Here is a 20,364-nt window from a genome sequence, read left to right as displayed (position 1 = left end):
TTACCTTCCTGGTCTAGGCCTGCGGTAGGGGGACAGGGGAGTTTCAGTCGATATTTGCCAGCTTTGAGTAGCTTGTTGATCACTCCCCACCCTCTGCCAGATACCTCCTTCCCATGAGGAACAAGGCCAGTAAGCGTAAAACTCCTGTGATGAAGAAGACCCTGAATCCCCACTACAACCACACATTTGTCTACAATGGTGTGAGGCTGGAAGATCTACAGCACATGTGCCTGGAACTGACAGTGTGGGACCGGGAGCCCCTGGCCAGCAATGACTTCCTGGGCGGGGTCAGGCTGGGTGTTGGCACTGGTGAGAGCCTCTCCCCCTGTCCTGACTCTTTTAAAGGCCTCTTGTGTATTTTTCCCTCCCCATCTGCCCGTATCCCTTCCTTCAGAGCTTCTCTATAGCAAGCGTTGTCGTCTTTTCTTTTCGGTTAACGTTTGGTCACTGTTTACTGAGTGCCTACTCTGTGCAGACCTTAGGGGAGGCTGAGCTCATGTGCTGCTAATGCGCACACATAAATGGGACCCTGATTGCCACGAATGCCATCATCTCAGCATCAAAAAAAAAAAAAAATCTAAAAACCTACCTGTAGCCGTACGGATAATTTCTATCTTCCATCCTGTTATAATGAAAGAGGGGCCTTTTTAGCAAAGGCCAAGCTCTTTCCAAGTGTTCTGGATCACACCCTGACCTTCTTAACCTCACTTCTGGAATCTCCTGTCTCTCCTTTCTGATCACTTTCATTCCCTCTACCTCCCTACTGGAGGTGAAAACAGATACACTCGGGTATTGCCAATCTTAAGAAACAGAAATTAACCTTTTCTTGACCCTACGTCCCCCTTCTAATTCCTTAAAAGGAATTGTCTCTACTTCCTCACATCTCTTTTAGTCCTCAGTCCACTGTGATCTGGCTTCTGTCTCACCACTTCACTGAGCAGTTGCTCATGGTAAACTTTTGTTTTTATCTTACTAGAATTTTCATGCGATTTAGCATAGCTGATCACTCCCTTTTTCTTCAAATACTTAGCTCCTACTGATTCTGCACTTGTCTTTGTGGCTTTCTCATTCTCTACCCAAACTCTAAGTATTGGTGTTTTTCAAGGCTTAGTCTTGAATCCTTTTTGCTCTCTGCAGTCTCTGCACACCTGTGGCCTTAAATATGACTTGTATGTTAATAAGTCATACAAAGCACTTAACCCAAAGTGTCTAGAATGAGGTTTTTACAAATGTAAGCCAGTTCATATCAGTCCCCCGCTTAAAACCCTTCAGTGGCTTACTCTTGTACTTAGAAGACAATCCCAAGTTCTTACCATTCTGACAGACCCCTATAGATTCTGGTCCCTTTGTTCCTTTATAATCCATCCCTCTATCACTCTCCTACTTTCTCCCTGTGCTCCAAGCACAATGACTCTTTCTGCCCCCCAAATATACCAAGCTCATTCCAACTTCAGAACCTTTGCAATTATTGTTAACCTCTGGCTCCTTCCCATCCTTCGGAGCTTGACTCAGATATCTCCTTGGAGAGGCGCTCAGACCACTCCGTCTAAAGGAGGCCCTGATCTAGGCCCTGCCGATCACCCTGTTTATTTACTTCATGACATTTATCTCGCTATCTGAAGTATTCTTGACTTCCTTGTAGATGTTCTGTTTCTCCCATTCAAATATAAGCTGCCTGTAAGGTAGGACTTTTTTTTTTTTTTTTTTTTTTTTTTGCTTTGTTCACCACTGTATCTTCCAAGTCCCGAAGAGTACCCGGTACACAGTAGACACTCAATAAATGTTTGTTGAAAAGATGAATGTACAAGACAGGAGGAATGAGGCCACATACAATCTGAACCTCAGGCCTGGAGTCTACAGCTAGAGAAAAAAAGGTGTTTAGCCGCTGGCGTATCACCCATCTTTCCTGGGGGGCTGAGGTGTGGGTTTCCTGTTCAGCCTCCTCTGGTGTTTCTCCTCAGGGATCAGTAATGGGGACGTGGTGGACTGGATGGACTCGACTGGGGAAGAAGTGAGCCTGTGGCAGAAGATGCGACAGTACCCAGGGTCTTGGGCAGAAGGGACTCTGCATCTGCGTTCCTCGATGGCCAAGCAGAAGCTGGGCTTATGAGTCCTTGTCCTTCTCTGCAGGTCCAGCCCTGTCCAGGGCAAGTCGGAGGAAGTGAAGAAACCAAGAGCAAAGATTTATAATTTTGTGTGTGTGTGTGTGTGTGTGTACGTGTGTGTGTTATGTATGTGTGTGTATAAACATGTATTTCTACAATTCTTACTATGCTAGAGTGACGCAGACTTGTTCCCCTCTTTAAAGCAGGTTCAAGACTAAGGGTCTGTTCAAAATGTTTTTATTTGTGCATAATCTAGCATATTTCCAGAGTCCATGCTTATGTCTTTATGATGTTTAATTAACTTAAAAATTCTTTAAAACATGTTTTTTATCTCCTGTCTTGCAAACCATTTCCTCCTTCCCCAGGAAGCCCTGGCTATCTTTGGCATTCCCACAGGTCTGTGTTTCAAGGTGTGCCTGGGCTGAGGCCAAGGCTCTGGGAAGCAGGGTTGGGTTACTAAGAAGATGGGAGAGAGGTGAGTAGGTCTGCCCCCTTCCTTTCCAATTTCTGTTTTTAACTCCATTTTTACCTTGATACATTTCTGGAACTTGGCTTTTAACTCTTCTTGCTCTTAAGTAGTTTCCATAGTGCTTGGGTCTCATGGTTTTCTTTGAAATGCTAAGAAAATTCCTAAGTTCCTTCCAGCTCCAGAAACCTTCACTAGACCTTTAGGGGACCCTCGTAATGGAGCTGCTTTAGAAAAACACTTTAATTAGGTAGCGACTGACTTGTGGACATGCCCAAAATGGCTTCTCAGTGGTCTCAGAGGACCAGAGTGGCTGAGAGTGAAATGTCTCCCAGGCCGGGCTGGATCTTTGCATTTTATACAGATACAGCTGTTCTTGGAGAACTCCTCATTTCTCCAATAAAAGACATCTTCCCCCTCATATGCCACATCTTTCTTAGCATTTGTGTCCACGGTGTGGTACCACACAGAGTATGGTCTACATACCATTATGCCAGCCAGAATAGCCAAGTACTGTCTAAACTGGCCCAGTGTTGGGGCGCCTGGGTGGCTCAATTGGTTAAGCTGCTGCCTTCGGCTCAGGTCGTGATCTGGGGGGTCCTGGGATCGAGTACCCCATCAGGCTCCCTACTCAGTGGGGAGTCTACTTCTCCCTCTGCCTCTACCCCTCCCCCCTGCTTGTTTTCTCTCTCTCTCTCTCTCTCTCTCTCTCAAATAAATAAATAAAATCTTTAAAAAAATAAACTGGCCCAGTGTTTCTCCAGACTGGGCACTGTTAGTACTCTAAGAGAATGTGTTTAGAGAATCTCCTAGTTATTCTGACTTCCTTCTTGAGGTAACTTCAGTTTCTGTTTTTCCTATTGTTTCCTAAACTTGACCTAGATGTAAAGTGGGTGTGATGTGTTGAGACCTTTCTAAGAAGGGTCTGGTGACCTGAGCTTCATTTTCTGAAACTCACTGTACCAAACTGACCTTTTTATCCTTGCACGTGTATCTACACAAAGTTGTTTGTGAAAGGAGTCTATACCAGAGAAGAAATCCCTTTTGGTAGAGTCTGCTGATTTCTCCTATAAGAGGCCCCTAGATCGAGGGCAGCTACTGTGCTTTCTACTGTATGGGTGACCTGAATGGAGGAGTGTTTTTAAAAGGTTTGTTTGGTATGGATTGATATTGTAATGGAAAGCATAATTTGGAATCCTGGCCTGTAACTCGCTTCTTTGTTCTCCAACCCTTGAAATGTGCGTCAATAAAGCTTTCTCACTTGTCAAGTGTTTGCATTTGTTAGTTCTGCTGAGGCTTTTCTCTCTGATGTCCTCACCTACTGCTGCTGCTGTTCAGTGGTTTGAAGGAGAAGAATCAAAGTGACAAATGCGCTTCCTTAACTGTACACTGTACTGATTCAAAGAAAATTTCCCTTTCCCTGCGTTGCTGCCTGATGCCTCTGCTGAGCTCTGATCTATTGACCTTTGTGTTTGGTATCTAGGGAGAGACCTAAGAATCCATCTTAAAAGTGACACCACTTTTCTTTCTCTCTCAAGTATCAAGGGAACTCCTTCTCTAGTTTTGTAGCCCCCTATCACTTGGAAGGAGAGCTGTGTGTGTATATGTATGAGCACAGGGGAAGGAAGATGTTCTCTCCTGTGTTTCTTTCTAGATCCTTTGCTATCTCTAGGAGGTAGGGCCTTTTTCCTTCACTCTTACTATCACTATTTAGTTTTGAGAAATAAGTAACACAGATACTAAGCAACGCATCTCAGAAATAAGGCCCTGGGTTAAGAAACCTGGGTTTCTAGGGAGAGCCTAAGTGATTCTTGACCTCTTGTGCAAAAAGACATTAATATATATTAGATGTTTTTTGTGTACGAAGCTTTATGCTAGGCACATTATATATTATTTCCTTAATTTCTTCCAAGCACCTTATGAAGTAGGAAAATTTCCCTTTTTACAGATGAGGAAAGTCAAGTCCACTGTTGCACAACAGAGTTGGGATTTGAATCAAGGTCTGATTGTACTGTATCATGCTATTTCCTGCAAGGGCTTTATATGTGTTGTGGGCAAAGAGTCAAAGGAAGGGATGACTCCCTTATTCTAAAATCTCTCAAAGAAATAAGTTTAGTCTACAAGGTAGGATAATCAGAATGCTTCGGAGGTTACCTAACCAGCTGACTGAATCAATAGTTTGCGCACGAGTGTGTAAGTGTGTGTATATATATGAAAGAGACAGACAGAGATGGGGATGGGGGTAGATGGGAGGCAGAGAAAGAAAAACAGATATGTACAAGGTTGAGGTGAGGCTTGTCTGGCTGTGAGCCTGATTCTGCTGTGGCCCCCTCCCCCTACTTTAGGAGCCGGAATTTCTTGAATCATAAGGCAAAAGAGACTACAGTGAAACTTTACCTAAAGAAAGCAAGACTGACTTGCCTGACTACTCAGTAAAATGAAACAAAACAAAAGCTTCTCAATTTTTCGAAGCTAGAGGAGCATTTCTATGTGAGAGTCAGGCCCAGGTGGAGACTCAGTTCAAGTTATCATTCATGTTGTCATTTGGGCCTTTGACCTGCTAGCATGCCCTGGCTTGCCACTTGAGGTATAAGTGATCAAGACAAGGCAGGGCATTTATTCTGACTAACATGCAATCCTTGCCTTTGGAACCACAGACCTTGTCTGACCAGAGATTTCCCACATTAGCTCATTGTATTTTGTCTTCTGCCCATAACTTGTCTTTTGACTTTTAAGTTCTTGGATTTCCTGGGAGGGAAGAGGGAGAAGGGGACTTTTTTGCTCCAAGTTTGATCATTTGCTCCATGTCTTGGTCCACTCAGCAACTGCCTCACTTCTTATTTTTGCATTTTACAAATGAGTTTTCCACTAAGCCTGCAGTGGGAACAGCTTCTCTCTGACTCACTACTACCCCCCCTGTGTTCTGGGCTCGTGATTGATCTATGCCCCATCCCTCTTCTTTGGAGAGTTGATCTATACCCCATCCTGGGCTGAGAGCTTCCCAGTTCCCTCTTTCCTCCTGGGTCCACCCCCAAGTCTTGTGTCTGAGTAGGATTATATAGAGAAGGTGAAACCCTAGTCTTTGCTTGGAGCAGTCAGCTGTCTTTAAATGAGAAGTCGAGAAAGTAGAGGCAGGACAGTGTAATATTTAAGAACATGGACTCTGGAGCCAGACTGCGGGTGCTTAAATCCCAACTCTGTCACTTACTAGCTGTCTGATCTCAGGGGAATTGCCTAACCTGTCTATGCCTCAGTTCCCTCCTCCATGAAATGGGACTAATAACAGAACCTGCCTTATGAGGTTCTTGTGAAGATTTCCGAGTCAGTTGATAGAATGTTTAGAATGGCCCTCGGTACATGGTAAGTGCTCAAGCATTAGCTTAGCCTCACCACTCAACCTGCTTTCTTCTCTCCTCTCATTTTCCATTGGGGACCCCGTAGGCAAAGCTGAAGGAGAAAGGCTGCCGAGTCTTAACCATGACACGGGGTTCCCTGAGTGTCAACAAGAAGGTTCTCGGACACACCGTACAGTGTTGCCCCATTTCACAATGGCCCAGCCTCAAATTTACTTTCAGGCCTGGCTCTTAAGGCTTGACTCCGTGCTGCAACGGCTCCCGCCTGCTCTGTGCTCACCTCTTGAAAGCGATCTGAGTAAGTTAAGACGTGAGGCTGAATTGATCTTTTTTTTTTTTTTCCTTCTCTACTAGTTTTACAGAGGCTTGGAGTGATGGTTTCCGGGTGCCCTAGATCATGAGCTGAGGGCTTCCCTGAGGAAGGGACAGCCCTGGCTGCCTTTTGCTATGGAACTGCAGGCTCAGGAAGAAGAGATTGTTGCCCATGAGCCAGCTGGAGGGGCCAGGACAAAACATTCTGCTCTGGCCTGATTCGTCTTCCTAAGCGGCCTCCCATGGCCACATTCTCCTTACTCTTAGTTGAAGCAATGGTTAACATAACATTTGTAACTCATTCCCCTCAAAGGGCAAATGACAAGCTCAAGAAGGTCTTGAAGCTCCCTCCCACAGCCTCCAATGATAGAGCTCCTCTGTAGGGGAAAATCCAGCTACACTTAACTTACTTACTTGTCCTGGTTGTCTGTTGTGACGGTGCTGCCCTCTGCTGTCACCTCAGGGTAGAGGAACCATTGAAACCACAGCTGGTTAGTGAATGAATCGAGAATTTACTTATCTGGAAGATTTTGGAGAGCAGCGCAGAGGCCCAGGTTGCGAAAAGAAGACTTTCACCCCACAGCCCATTGTCCGGGACCTGCCCCCAGTCCCTGCCTAGCTTCGTATGCTCCTCGAGTGCTACTTAAAGCAGAAACTTGCTTAGGGAGACTATTACACAGCCCTACAAAGGGGCCTGGGAATGTCCCAGGATTGGTGAATCTCACCCACCTCAGAGTCCTGTTGCTAGAGCCGTGGGGAATCATTTCCTCCCTTTCTCAGGCCCCAGCTTCAGCTGACTAGGGGAGCTTTTCCCTTGACCTCCATCCATGCCCTGGCTCACGTTCACTCGCACATGTCCCTTTGCTCCCGGCGCTGGATCAGCTCCTGGTTGCTCAGTAGGTAGTCATCAATGAATGTGAAGATTTCCTCGGGGGTGACAGGTTCCATGTAGCGTTCTCGGTCAATTCCCTGCTTGTCAATCAACACCATGTTGAAGTAGGAGGGAGTGAGACGCTGAAATTGCCTAGAGAGAGAAGCCCATGAGGTGTGAGTGAGACCTTGTCTGGGCTTCATCCCACCAGGCTCTACTACACTCTCACATTTCATGGCTCTACTCATGGACTAATTCCTTCCCTACCTGATCTCTTGTCCCCACCCCCTCTCCTACCTATCTCGAGCCCCTTTGTTTTTTCTCTGCTCAGACCCTAGTCTTGCTGTCCTTTTGCGTCTGACTCTGCTAAGCTGTCCCTTCCTTACCCCAGAAGGAGCAACTGTGTTGATACCAGGCTAGGCTTCCCTCATAGGCCCCCTTAAGCAGGGCTATCACATATAGCAAGGCGGGCTGCACAGAATAACTCCAGGGAGCACCAGTTGTACATACTATGATGCGACTAGTGTTTTCTGGAGTTGGGCTGGGCATAACCTGCACAACTGTACATGGCAGCCCTGTCGTTGATTAATATTACCTGGTCAAATCTTCTATCTGGAGATGCAAGTTTGCAGTCTCCTTCCTCTGCATGTTTCCCAGGCTCTCCCCTACCTGGGACTGAATCTTTCTGTCCCCACTGAGACTGAGCCCTAGAGGCAGGCATCGTTTATAGAACAGAGAGCAATGATAGCTCTATTGGCAGTGAGTGTATGTGCAGGCGTCGGAGGGGTGATAATGGATAGATAATGAGAAAAGTCCACTTCTACAACCTGTCCCCTATAATCTTCTCTTTGTCCAGGGTCCAGAGGAGTGTGATTCAGATTTTTAGTGCCTAAAAGATGCCTTTTGCTCCTTTGGAGACTGAAGACAAAGAGATGAGGCCATGAGGCAACAGAATCAGAGGCTTCTCTGAGTCACGTTTGGGTCTGAGTCACCTGAGGTGCCTTATAAAAGCACAGTCCTGGGGCGCCTGGGTGGCTCAGTTGTTAAGTGTCTACCTTCGGCTCACGTCATGATCCCAGGGTCCTGGGATCGAGCCCCATGTTGGGCTCCCTGCTTCTCCCTCTCCCACTCAACCTGCTTGTGCTCGCTCTCTCACTATCTCTCTCTCTGTCAAATAAATAAAATATTCAAAAAAATAATAAAAGCACAGTCCAGAGGTAGTTTGGGGTGGAGCCTGGTCATCTGTCTTTTACACTCTCCCCCCTGCCCATTTGATTTTGATATTCTACCACTCTCTGGTTTTACCTAATGCATCCAGAGAGTTCGAACATGAGGCATGCCTCAAGACGGTAGTGTCTGCTGATTCTCCCCCAACCTTCCTGTTGCCAATGTTCTGCCCAGCATTGCTTTCCCCCCTTCCCTGTGGCCTCCAGCCTGGACCTGAGCTCCTCGATGATGTTGGCTGATAGCTGTTGCTCCCGGATGCGCCCCACCTCCTGAGGTGGCTGCCCCACCAGTTCAATGATGGTCACGTGGCGCAGGTCCAGTCCACAGGTGCATTGCTGGGAGAGAAGAGAAGGTTTGATGGAACAGGTTCTTAGACTCAAACCCAAGGCTACTTAGCTGATTCTTCCCGGGGCCATGCTGAGGCAGTGTAGGAAAGGAGGGACTTCTCCCCCAACCATCCTACCGTGGGGTTCAACAACCTCTTTCCTCTGTTGTTCTTGAAGCATTTGCCCTAACGGTATTTCTTTGATCCCAGTGAAATGTACCAAACCTATCACACCATGCAGTGTAGAAAAGCTAAATGTAATTGATAGATTGCAGGAACATAATCTCTCCTTGTTTAGTATTGCATTGGCTTTAACCTACACGGGTCCTTAACAGATGGCTATGGTGACGTTATTATAATGGCTAGTGTTTATTGAACACACATACCTAATGCTTTATAGGAATAAGTGAATCTTTACAACCCCCCTACCAAGGTAGGTGGTTTCATTCCTCTTCTGTAGGGGACAAAGTAACTTGCTCGAGTTGGCATGACAGTAAGATGCTGAGCCAGGATTCAAACTGAGGGCTGATACTGCCTGCTCAAGTGTATCTCCTTACCACTAGGCTACATGGCCAGGGCCTTCCCTCATCTCCAGGATTTCTCCAAAGTAGGGCCAGTGCTCTTTTCGTTACCTTTTGTTGCCTTCCTCACCCTGGGCAGGATACCCTGTAACCCTATCCTGGCTCTTTGTCTTGCAGGGTTGCTTCTTAGCCAGTTACCTGGAGCGAGATTTAAAGCAAGAGTGAACACTCTGGGGCACCCAACCCCTTATTTAATCTTTGGGCTATTCCTCTAGTCCTGACCCTCAGAATCACTGTCCTTACTGGCTGCTTCCTGTTCTTGTTCTTGCTTTCTGTTCAAGCTGAGGTTTTGTCTTTGTCTGCCCTTTTTGGGGGGTGGGTGGGAAATTGCTGGAGGAATGAGGTCCTTTTTGATATGGACACCCAGGTTCATCCCTTTGATAGAGCTGCTGCCATCATGGGCCTCTGAATAGTGACTTACCAACTTCTAAGATTTAACCTTTAGAAATCCCCCTAAAGAGCATCTTCTCTTACCTGGGTATCTAGCCCCTTGAGGCTCCTCAGAGCCATTTCTCTTAGTCCTGTCAGTAACCCCTGAATTCTCTTCAAGAATCTTTTTATAAGACCCAATGGGTATTTCTATTGTGTCTTATCTACCTCTCCCTCCCCCACAAATGGTTCTGGCTAGGTAACTCTTAGTATGTTAAAAATTGTCATGCAATTCCCTAATTTTTCCTTCATTTCTGCTACTATCGTGGTTAAGAGCACAGATCTTGGAGTCAGACTTCCTGGGCTCAGTAAAAACATAGCAGTTTTTAAAATGTGCTAAATCTGTCCACAGTAAAAATGATCACATGTTGCCCACAAAAAGTTTGAGGAACTAGGGTTTGTGCTGCAGAAAGAACAACTGTTTGCTTTGAAAGAGGTAAGGGAGTAACGGGGTGGGCTTAGGGGGTAAGTAAAGGAGCTAAGCCCTACTTAGGGGCTGGGTCTCACCTGCAGCATAGAGATCTGCATTTTATAATATCGGTTGGAGGGATCAGGAGCTGAGATGATGAGGAGTCGCTGTTTCTCATAGAACTGATCCAGAAGGCCAGCGGCAGAGTTGACATTGACATTAATCTTCATGGCTAGGGCAAGAGCATACGGTCAGTCAGAGTATGGCCTTAGCCTTCATCCCAGCACAGGTAACAACACCTTGAGGAGTTGCAGTCTTTCAGGTTAACCCTTTTTGGTTGTTTCTGCCTTTCCTTGGGGGGAAATGCTGAAAGAACACTTGGAGATTTTGAACCCTTCTGATTGGGGGAGGAGTCCCCTATTGGGGGGGGACATTAGCCCTTAAAAATAAACACATATCAGAAACCCCTATTTCCACATCATACACAGTGCTAGGGGACCACTGTGCCGTATATCAGGAGAGATCCTCCAAAGTAGCCCTGATTGGTACGTCCACTCTCCCCAGCCCCTGGTTTCACTCACGGGCACAGATGGGTGGTGATCCTGACCACTGGCGGCTGGACTGGCAGACCCGGGAGGGGGTTCCTTGGCGTTCATAACCTCCATCACAGTGGTATTCACAGGTGGCACCATAGTTGTCCCCTGCCGAGGTGCAGGTGAGGTAGCCATGCTGTGGCGGTTTTAGCGGTGGGCAGCGTCTCACTGTCAGGGAGGAGATCAAGTTAGGGGCTATGGTATCTCTTTTAGGGACAAAAAGTTAAGAGGGTGCCCAGGCTGTGTTTTCTAGACCAGGAGACCCAGGATGATCAGAATGAATGGCTTCTCTGTGTTTTCAGTGGCCAAGGGTGGAGCCAGAATTTTCCTCCTAAGGAATTAAATCTGAAATGCACACAACGGTGTTCACAAAATCTGGAGGTGCAGGTGAGTATACACATTATCATAAAAAAGACTATCAATCTGTAAAAAAAAAAAGTTTGTTTTCAGACTCGGTGGACACCCTGCACAAAGATGACCACCTTACACAATTAATTTTAATATCAAAAATAAATTGGAGAAGACTTAAATATCCATCAGTGGTAGAAGTGTTAAGCAAGTCAAAATATGTTCTTAGAAGTAGGATATTATGTTGTCATTGAAAATGACTTTTGAAGAAATTTTAAAAAGCATGAGAAAACTACTTGTGTTGTAATGAAAGTGAAAAAGGGGGATCTAAGATTGGGTGTTCAGTATGATCTCAACTATATATTTTTTAAAAGTCTATGTAGATAAAAGACTGGAAGGAAAATACCAAAAGATTAACAATAATTGCCTCTGGATGATGGGGTAACAGATTTTTTTCCCCTTTGTATATTTATTTCCAAAATGTTCAACGATGAGCATGAATTATTTTTATAATGAAAAAACCAAATCACAACAATACAACACAACCCAAAGAGGAAGAGTCAGGCAGCCAACACCACCAATTTCAGCAGAGGTCAAAGACCGAGAATGAAGGCTGATTAGATTTGATAATTAGAAGACTAAGAAAAGGAACAAATACAGAGTATCTTCATGAATTTTATCAAGATTTAGAATGAGAAAGTCTTGTTGGGGAGTCAGGGTTTCTGAAGTGTGTATACACATGTAATGCAGCTCCCTGAATGACCCTGTGTAAGTGAACTTGTTTTTTCCCCTCTCCCAATATAAAAGGGGCATCTGTTTCAGGGTTGTGGTGGGCATGTAGAGGGTCAGGGTAAAGCAGGAATAATGAACAATGTAGAGATGGAAGACTTCTTTCTGACCTTGTACTTTCACAATGAACTTGCAGCTGGCTCGGTTATAGGCTCGATCGTAGGCAGTGTAACGAATCACATGCTCTCCTTCGGGAAAGTGAGAGCCAGGCTCAGGGCCCCGAAGTGTCACCCTGCATGGGACAGGGTAAGAGAGCCACTGAGGAAAGAGACTTCTTCGAACTGGGGTCTGGGGTACATCACTGTGGCATCAGCCTGTGCAGTGCGGTGTGGGTGGCCTGAGAAACTGCTGGGAGGTGTAGGGGGAATCCATTACTCACCTGGTGATAGTCCCATCGGCAGAGTCTTTCACCAAGGGCGGGTCCCAATATACTCGAGCGGTCAGTTTCTCCGGCTCTGCAATCTTCTCACGGGAGTGGGGACAACGGATCTTGGGGGGATCTATGTCTGCCAAGGTCAGAAATCAAGTGCTGACTCATGGGCCCCCCACCTTCCCTGGAGGGAACCCATAGAAGCAATACCACACTACTGGGTAGGTAGGAGATGCTCCCTCGGCTCAAGACGCTCAGGAAGCCCAGCTCCTGGGGAAGCGATCACTCTGTGGAGCTTGTGGAGCTTGTGCCCAGGGTGCCACCCTCATAGCGAGCAGGAATGCCTTCTGTGGTGAGAATTCCCCATCCTCTGTGGCTATAATGCCAGGGTGGCTCTTTGCAGCAGGACACATGGGAGTGACCACCATTTACCTACACATACGGGCTCGCCTCCACTCCATTGCCCATCTTCCATGCAGATTCGGCTGCGGTCACCTTCCAAGTGGTAGCCACTGGCACAACTGTAGTCACAGCGGGAGTCAAGGAGCACACCGTTTGTGCAGGTGTAAGTACCACTAGTGATGAATGGCAGCGCGTGGCATCGCATCTCTAAGAGAGAACCAAGTGAGTGGCAAGCTCAGTGGCCTGTGGGACTATCTGGAGGTGATGCCTGGGCATCTAGCACAAGAAGAACCATATCAGAGCCAGCAGAAAATACAGAAAACCCTACCCCAAACTGTCCTTACATTCTTGTGTCCAATTGCCTTTTTATTTTCACATTATAAAACACAGCAATGCTCTTGGAGGCCGGGGGCCGTCTTCAAGAAGTGAATTACTTGTCCAAGTGCATGGACTTCAGAATCACACCCAAGTTTGGATCCCAGCTCCACCTCTTCCTAGTCCTGTGACCTGAACAAATTACCTCATCTCTCTCTGTGTCTCAGTGTTTTCATCAGTAAAATGCGGATATTCCATAGGATTGTTGTGCAGATTAAAAGAAACAATGCATATAAACCTCTGGACTCACGTAGGGCCTCAGCAGCTGTTTCAGATCTTGTTCCTCAAATCCTAGATGCTCTTTAGCAAATGCAAAGCTCCCCCTTGAGTATAATTTTGGGGTTACCACAGTACCCCTCAGCTGAGGCTCACTTCCATGTGGAAGCAGGCTCGTCTTATATCTGTGTGAGAATACAAGTCAGACCAGTGCCTGGAGGGCCAGACTCGGTGGTATTTGATTAAAGAGGAATCTATGGGCTTTAGACACCACATGTGCTGGAAGTGGAGACTGCTTCCATAAATTGATTGTGAGCCTGACTGTGAGCGTGCCAAAGTCCAGTTTGAGATACCTGAGACTTGAGAGAAGTGGGCAGGTTATACTTTAGGTTATCTAAGTTCTAGCCTTGTGTATGTTCGATTATTGGCGCTTTGAATAAAGAATTCTAGATAAGCTATGTTCGTTTGGCTTCTTGGCCAAACCAGAATTGAAGATGAGTGCCTTTTATGTTTTCTAATATCCTCTACTTAAAAACCTATAGAAAAATGACTTCCTTGAAATCAAGGCTAAGGAAAAAGGTTTGTCTTTTCAGATGATTTTCTTAGTATAATATGACAGTGAAAATGGTCCAAGGTGTTTGTGCTTTTCTCTCTAAAGAGGAAGGACAAAGCCAGATCCGTGTTCAAACAAAGTAATTAACTCATTCCAAGCACGTGGAAATATGTGTGCCTCCATTCTTTTAAGTGATTTTATGTTCATTTATAGACATTTTAATTTTGTAAGCCCAATTCAAGTTCATTTTGGAAATGATGGGGTCTAAGTCCTAAACCAAAGTACTTATAAGTGCCTAGAGGCGTGTGGTGGCTTCCTTTTTTTCAGCTATCAAGCTTCCCCTTTCCTCCACAGCATCTTCTCTGACCAATGCCATTTCTCTCTAAATGCTCACTGCCATGCATCCACTTACACTGCATTCATGTGCACACATTTGTGTTTCTACCCCATTAGTTGATAAGCAGCCTGGGAGTAATTAAGGAACTGAGTGAGCTCCTGACGAGACCAATACAGAGTCCCCCACATGTGGCGGTTCTACAAATGGCATTGAGTGACGGCTATATGGATAGACAAAGCTTAGCTGGTAAACGTGGGTAGGCTGTAGAGCTTGAATAAGAGGTAGGGATTTGGGAGCTGAGGGAGACATGATTTAGAATGTGTGTATTAGTATTTCCACATTCTAGCCTTAGGGATTCTTCCTGACTTTCAGAAGAAAATGAAGAATAGCAGATGTCTCATACTTTCACTGCCAAGACCATCTAAGGCCTTGGGGCAGGAAGTACAGCAGTTTACCATCAGTGGGAAAGAGTCTGAGACCACACACATCCTTGAGAGCTCCAGAGAAAGGCCCAGGTTCACATTAGGCCCCAGGCCCAAACTTTATATGTACTCCTGGACCCTCTGAGTCAGAAGGGCTGGTTGTTGCTTAAATGCCCATATTGCTTGGGCAATAACCACAGGGAGAGAAAATGAACTAGAATGTTAGGATGGGGAAAGGGCCTGCAGGGCACCTGTGGAAAATTCTCAATTTACACTTGACAGAGGGCATAGTGACACCTCCAAGCATATACCCGCAAGTGGCTGACTGGCTGGCTGGCCTCTCCCATATACACATGTCAGTATATTCACACACACCACTTACGCCTGCAGTAGGCAGTTCCAGACCAACGGCGGCTTGGCAGGCATTGCACCGACCTTCGTCCAATCAGTCGAAAGCCCCGGTCACAGGAGAGCTCACAACGAGTACCCAGGCTGCTGTGATAATTTCCTCCCCTCGGAGAGTAGCATGTGGCTTCTCCATCCTGGATATTTAATGTATAACACCATCGGGGGACTGTAGCAATAGAAGAAAAGTAAGCTAGAAGTCCAGTCATCAAGACAGCGTGGTATTGGTGAAAAGACAGACACATAGATCAATGGAACAGAATAGAGAGCCCAGAAATAGATCCACACAAGTCTGTCTGTCAAAATGATTTTTGACAAAGGCACAAAAGCAATTCAATGGAGGAAAGCTAGCCTTTTGCACAAACGGTGCTGGAGTAATTGAACTTCCTTAGGCAAACAAAAAAACAAAACAAAACTTCAGCCTAAGTCTTATAACTTATACAAAAGTTAACTCAAAATGGATCGTGGACTTCAATGTAAAAAATAAAATTATAAAACTTCGAGAAAAAAATAGGAGAAAATCTCTGGTATCTAGAACTAGGCAAAGACATCTTATAGACATGACACCCAAAACTCAATTCATAGAAGAAAAACACCACAAAATTTAACCTTGTCAGAACTAAAAACTTTCGTTCTGTGAAAAGCACTGTAATAGACAGGAAAAGTCACAAACTGGGAGAAAATCTTTGCAAACCACATATCTGACATGGTCAGCTTGCTCTAAAAATCATGATCTGGTTTTTACTAGAGGGAGTAGCTAGAATATAAAAGCTCTCAAAACTTAACAGTAAAAAAGCAAACAATCCAGTTAGAACATGGGCAAAAGACATGAACAGACATGTCACTGAAGAAGATATACTGATAAGCAAATAAGTACATGAAAAGATGTTCAGCATCATTAGTCCGTAGAGAAATGAAAACTAAAACTACCACAAGACACCATTATACACCCATTAGGATGTCTAAATTTAAAAAAAATACATCAAATGTTGGTGAGGATGGAGAGAAACTGGAACTCTCATACACTGCAAGGGCAAATACAAACTGATACCACCACTTTGGAAAATGTTTTGGTAGTTTCTTATAAAGGTGAATGCACACTTGCAGTGAGCCCCTACAATTCCACTTTATGTATTTACCCAAGTGAAATGAAAACCTGTGGGGGCGCCTGGGGGGCTCAGTCGGTTAAGCGTCTGCCTTAAGCTCAGGTCATGATCCCAGGGTGTGGGGGGGGTCCTGGGATCAAGCCCCGCATCGGGCTCCCTGCTCAGTGGGGAATCTGCTTCTCCCTCTCCCTCTGCTGCTCCCCCAGCTCGTGCTCTCTCACTCTCGCTCTCTCTCAAATAAATAAATAAATAAATAAATAAAATCTTAAAAAAAAAAACCTGTGTTCATACAAAACACTGTATACAAATGTTTAAAATATCTCAATTCGTAATTAACAAAAGCTGGAAACAACTCAAATGTCCTGTGGCTGAATGGTTAAACTAACTGGTTTATCCATACAAAAGAAGGAAGCGCTGATGCACGCAACAGGATGAATGAATCTCCATCGCGGTTTGTGAAGTGAAAGAAGCCAGATTCAAAAGTCCGCGTACTGTAGGAGTCCATTTATATGACATTTTGGATTAGGCAAAAATACAGGGACTGATCAGGAGTTGCCAGAGATCAGGAGAAAAGGTTGGGGATAACTTCAAAGGGGCAGCCCTGGGCAAGCTTTCGAGGTGATGGAACTGTGGTGGTGGTTACCTGACTATATGCATTTGTCGCAACTCATAGAACTATATGCCAAAAAGAATGAATTTTACAGTAGGTAAATTTAAAATGACTAAAAAAAAATTTAACACAAATATATAAGCTAGAGAGAGGAAGGGAATGTGATACCAAAGAAGGCTGCTTAAGGATGAAAGATCCCAGTTCAGTACTGAGCACAAAAGATAATAAAGCCCTTAAATTATAAAGACATTAGAAAGATGCCTCATTGGCTATGCAAAATAAACGACTCTTCAGTGGGTTCAGATTTTTTTTTAAGATTTTATTTATTTTGCCAGAGAAAGAGAGCACAAGCAGTGGGAGCGGGAGAGGGAGAGGGAGAAGCAGGCTTCCCACGGAGCAGGGAGCCCGATGTGGGGCTCGATCCCAGAACCCTGGGATCATGACCTGAGCCGAAGGCAGACACTTAACGACCGAGCCACCCAGTTGCCCCCAGTAGGTTCAGATTTTAAAGGAGCACATAGAAGCAGGCATGCCCAGGGATGCATACATAGGATGACACAGATCTTTTAGCTTGGGGTTGGGAAGGCTTAAAGCCCCAGAAGAGCTCATTTAATTCCCAAATCCCAAGAGACAAAAAAGGAGCGGCTTTAAACAAACAAACAAAAAAGCACACCAGGAGCTAAAGGAACAGAGAGAGGCTAGGAACTTCTGCTTGAGGGCAGCTGGCGAATGAAGACAGATGATAGTGAGAAAACTATCTTCTAAGCAACAACATGCTTGTGGCTTCCAGTGTTAGTTTTGAGCCTGTGCCTGCGATACACGACTGCCATCTGGGGACACCATCTCCAAATTACAGAAAGTCTCTTAAGCACTACAGTTGCAGAGCTGTTGATGATAATGTCACCACTCAACGACTCTACATGGGAGGCGGGGACCCCAGCAATCGCTCCCATTCTCTTCCTCGCCTATATTCTGCCAAGGAAAATACACATCAGATTAGAATGAATGGAACAAGCAAGCGTAGGAAAGGGAGATATAAAGTTCAGGATAAACGCTGAGATGGTAAGAGAGGGCCTCGTTATTGCAAATAAGTTCAAATTTGCTGGCCCAGAGGAATCTTAGCATAAAGAAAACACATTGGAAGGCAGGAAACGAGCGAAAACACTCTTCCAATTTTGTTTTCGCCCCAGCTTTATTAAGGGTACAATCGACAAATAAAATCATATATATTTAAGACGTACGATGTGCTGTTTTAATGTACACATACATTGTGAAATGATTACTGCAATCAAGTTGATGAACGCATCCATAATTTCACATAGTTACCATTTTTTCTTTTTTGTAGGGACCACCCAGAAGATGTAGTCTCCTTGCAAATTTCAAGTACACAACACAGTATTATTAACTATGGTCACGATGTTGGACATTAGATCCCTGGAAGGAGGAAGGCAACCTCTGGGAACCACAGCCTGGTGAGGCTGACAGCGCTGAGAGCAGCAGGTTCTAGAATATTTAAACACAGGCTTCTGAGCAGTTAGAAAGAGAAGTGGTTATCTCCAGGTGCCTTGAAAAGCAAGTAATTCCGGACTGACCTCATTTCCTTTTTTGGGTGGGGTCACCAGACTGGTAGAGCAAGGTAAATGGTGGGTACACTATATGGAAGTGAGGCGCGTGACAATGCCTTTCAGGCCATTGATGTGGATGAGATGAAGACATACGTACAGGAGAGGTGACAGTACAGTTGTGGAGATTTACAATTGGTTGAACAACTGTACCCAAAGAATGCTGTTGGGAAACTGAAACTAAGGATGTGGCTAAAAATTCCATGGCAAAAATGTCTGGTAGGAAGTATGTTAGCCATTTATTGAGTAGCCACCATGAGCTGGGCACAGTGCTTTATATGTATATATTTTTATTTTCACATCCATCATTTCATACAGTTCCCAACAGCCCTGTGAGATAGGTAGGTGTTTATCTCTGTATTGCAGATGGGGAAGTAACTTGTCCGGAGTCCTTCAGCAACTAAGGGGCGGAGCTGGGATTTGAACCCAAGCTTTGTCTGGCTCTAAAACCCCTTATCTTGGGATGCCTGGGTGGCTCAGTCGGTTAAGCGTCTGCCTTCGGCTCAGGTCATGATCCCAGGGTCCTGGGATCGAGTCCCGCATCGGGCTCCTTGCTGAGCAAGGAGCCCGCTTCTCCCTCTGCCTGCCTCTGTCTCTCTCTCTCTGATAAATAAATAAAAATCTTAAAAAAAAAAACCCTTATCAAAAACTAATGATGTAATATATGGTGATTAACATAACAATAAAAAATTAAAAAAAAAACCCTTATCTTTTTCTAATCACACTATCTACCGCTGCAGCGCCTTAGGCTGCTATTTGGAAGTATAAATTTACATTTTTTGAATAGGTAATATAGCCACATGATTTGAAACACAAAAAGTATAAAAAGTTACACGGTCAAGAGTCTCCTTCCCACCCCCTGCTCCCATGTCTACCCCCACTTAGCTCCCCCCGTAAAGAACCACTGTTAATTGTTTCTTTATGCATATAAAGCAGATCTTGCTCTAGATTCTTTTTACCACCCCCCTTCTTTTTTTAAAAAAAGATTTTACTTATTTATTTGAGAGTGAGAGAACGAGTGGGGGGAGTGTCAGAAGGAGAGGGAGAAGCAGACTCCCCGCTGAGCAGGGAGCCCAACGCAGGGCTCAAACCCAGGACCCTGAGGTCATGACCTGAGTCGAAGGCAGACGCTTAACCGACTGAGCCACCCAGGCACCCCTACCCCCTTTCTTTTAACACATAGAGTAGTATATTATGCTACCGTTCCCACCAATGTTTTTAAAAATAAACTTAACAATGTGTTTTAGAGACCTTTCCATACCACTACGTAGCAAGCATGCAATTTATTTAAATGAAATAACATTTATAAAATACACAGCACAACAACTGGCACACAATATGTGTTTGTCCAGGGTGATATTGCTGGAAGGTGGAGGGGCTGGGACTTGAAATTCAGACCCATGTCCTCTTCTCTGTGCAGCTGTCCACCTATCTCTTTTTGGGGATTAGAAGAGAACAAAGTGCTGACAACAGAGGTGAAAGGGCCTCATCTGTGATTATCTTCAGATAACCCAGGCAGAGTTACCAGCTTGCCTAGGGTTGAAGCAATATGCTGGAAAAGCGGTGCCCCCAGAGTACTGGAGGCATACCTCAGACAACGGGTTTCTGACTCCACTCCAGGAGTCAGGATAAGGGAATGAGAGAAAGTTCAAGATTAGCCAAAATGGCACCAAACTACATGGTCAGCTTGCTCTAAAAATCATGATCTGGTTTTTACTAGTTAACTTTTTCTTTTTTTAATTTTTTTTAAATGATGGGTTACGTTTTTGATGAAAGAGATGGGAGGAGCATGGCTTTAGAGTCCAACAGACTGAACTGGGTCTAAATTCCTGCTCTGCCACCTCTGAGCTCTGCAACTTTCTGAATTTACCTTCCCTGAGCTAAGTTTCCTGATCTGTAAAATGGGGATACTGAACCAGTGTCATAGGGCTGTTCTGAGAATCACATGAAATTGCATGTGTAAAATATATCTAGCCCTGGGAATGATATTTCTGAAATCAGTGTCTGGGTTTGAGCCACCAGCTCATTTTGCTTCAAGCAACAACACGCTGCTACCAGACTTTATTTTTCCTCTCTCTTTTTTTATTAACATATAATATATTATTTGTTTCAGGGGTACAGATCTGTGATTCAACAAT

General features: G+C 45.0%; 2 protein-coding genes across 7 annotated transcripts in view; one reads left to right on the top strand and one right to left on the bottom strand.

Moving 5' to 3' along the window:
• The window catches only part of SYTL4 (synaptotagmin like 4), a 79,843-nt gene extending 76,564 nt beyond the window's left edge, over positions 1 to 3,279 (top strand). For 3 of the 5 annotated variants that reach the window (XM_073885900.1, XM_025876219.2, XM_073885899.1), the window contains 2 exons: positions 101 to 309; positions 1,962 to 3,279. In XM_073885900.1, the coding sequence (XP_073742001.1) occupies positions 101 to 309; positions 1,962 to 2,110 (358 nt within the window). In that variant the 3' untranslated portion in view covers positions 2,111 to 3,279. Of the gene's footprint in view, positions 1 to 100; positions 310 to 1,961 lie in introns of those variants that run through there. The other 2 variants (XR_012376137.1, XM_073885901.1) reach the window with 2 other exon arrangements.
• Positions 3,280 to 3,677: 398 nt separating this feature from the next.
• The window catches only part of SRPX2 (sushi repeat containing protein X-linked 2), a 28,433-nt gene continuing 11,746 nt past the window's right edge, over positions 3,678 to 20,364 (bottom strand). For both annotated transcript variants that reach the window (XM_073885902.1, XM_025876294.2), the window contains 8 exons: positions 14,866 to 15,057; positions 12,611 to 12,787; positions 12,188 to 12,314; positions 11,919 to 12,040; positions 10,660 to 10,839; positions 10,177 to 10,310; positions 8,548 to 8,669; positions 3,678 to 7,260 (listed from right to left, as the gene is read on the bottom strand). In XM_073885902.1, the coding sequence (XP_073742003.1) occupies positions 7,080 to 7,260; positions 8,548 to 8,669; positions 10,177 to 10,310; positions 10,660 to 10,839; positions 11,919 to 12,040; positions 12,188 to 12,314; positions 12,611 to 12,787; positions 14,866 to 15,057 (1,235 nt within the window). In that variant the 3' untranslated portion in view covers positions 3,678 to 7,079. The remainder of the gene's footprint in view (positions 7,261 to 8,547; positions 8,670 to 10,176; positions 10,311 to 10,659; positions 10,840 to 11,918; positions 12,041 to 12,187; positions 12,315 to 12,610; positions 12,788 to 14,865; positions 15,058 to 20,364) is intronic.

The sequence above is a fragment of the Callorhinus ursinus genome, unplaced genomic scaffold, assembly GCF_003265705.2.
Source record: "Callorhinus ursinus isolate GAN/ISIS: 27379988/994484 unplaced genomic scaffold, GSC_fseal_2.0 scaffold67, whole genome shotgun sequence".
Lineage (NCBI taxonomy): Eukaryota > Metazoa > Chordata > Mammalia > Carnivora > Otariidae > Callorhinus > Callorhinus ursinus.
Note: the sequence above shows the minus strand (reverse complement) of the source record. Positions and strands in the feature narration are given on the sequence as shown.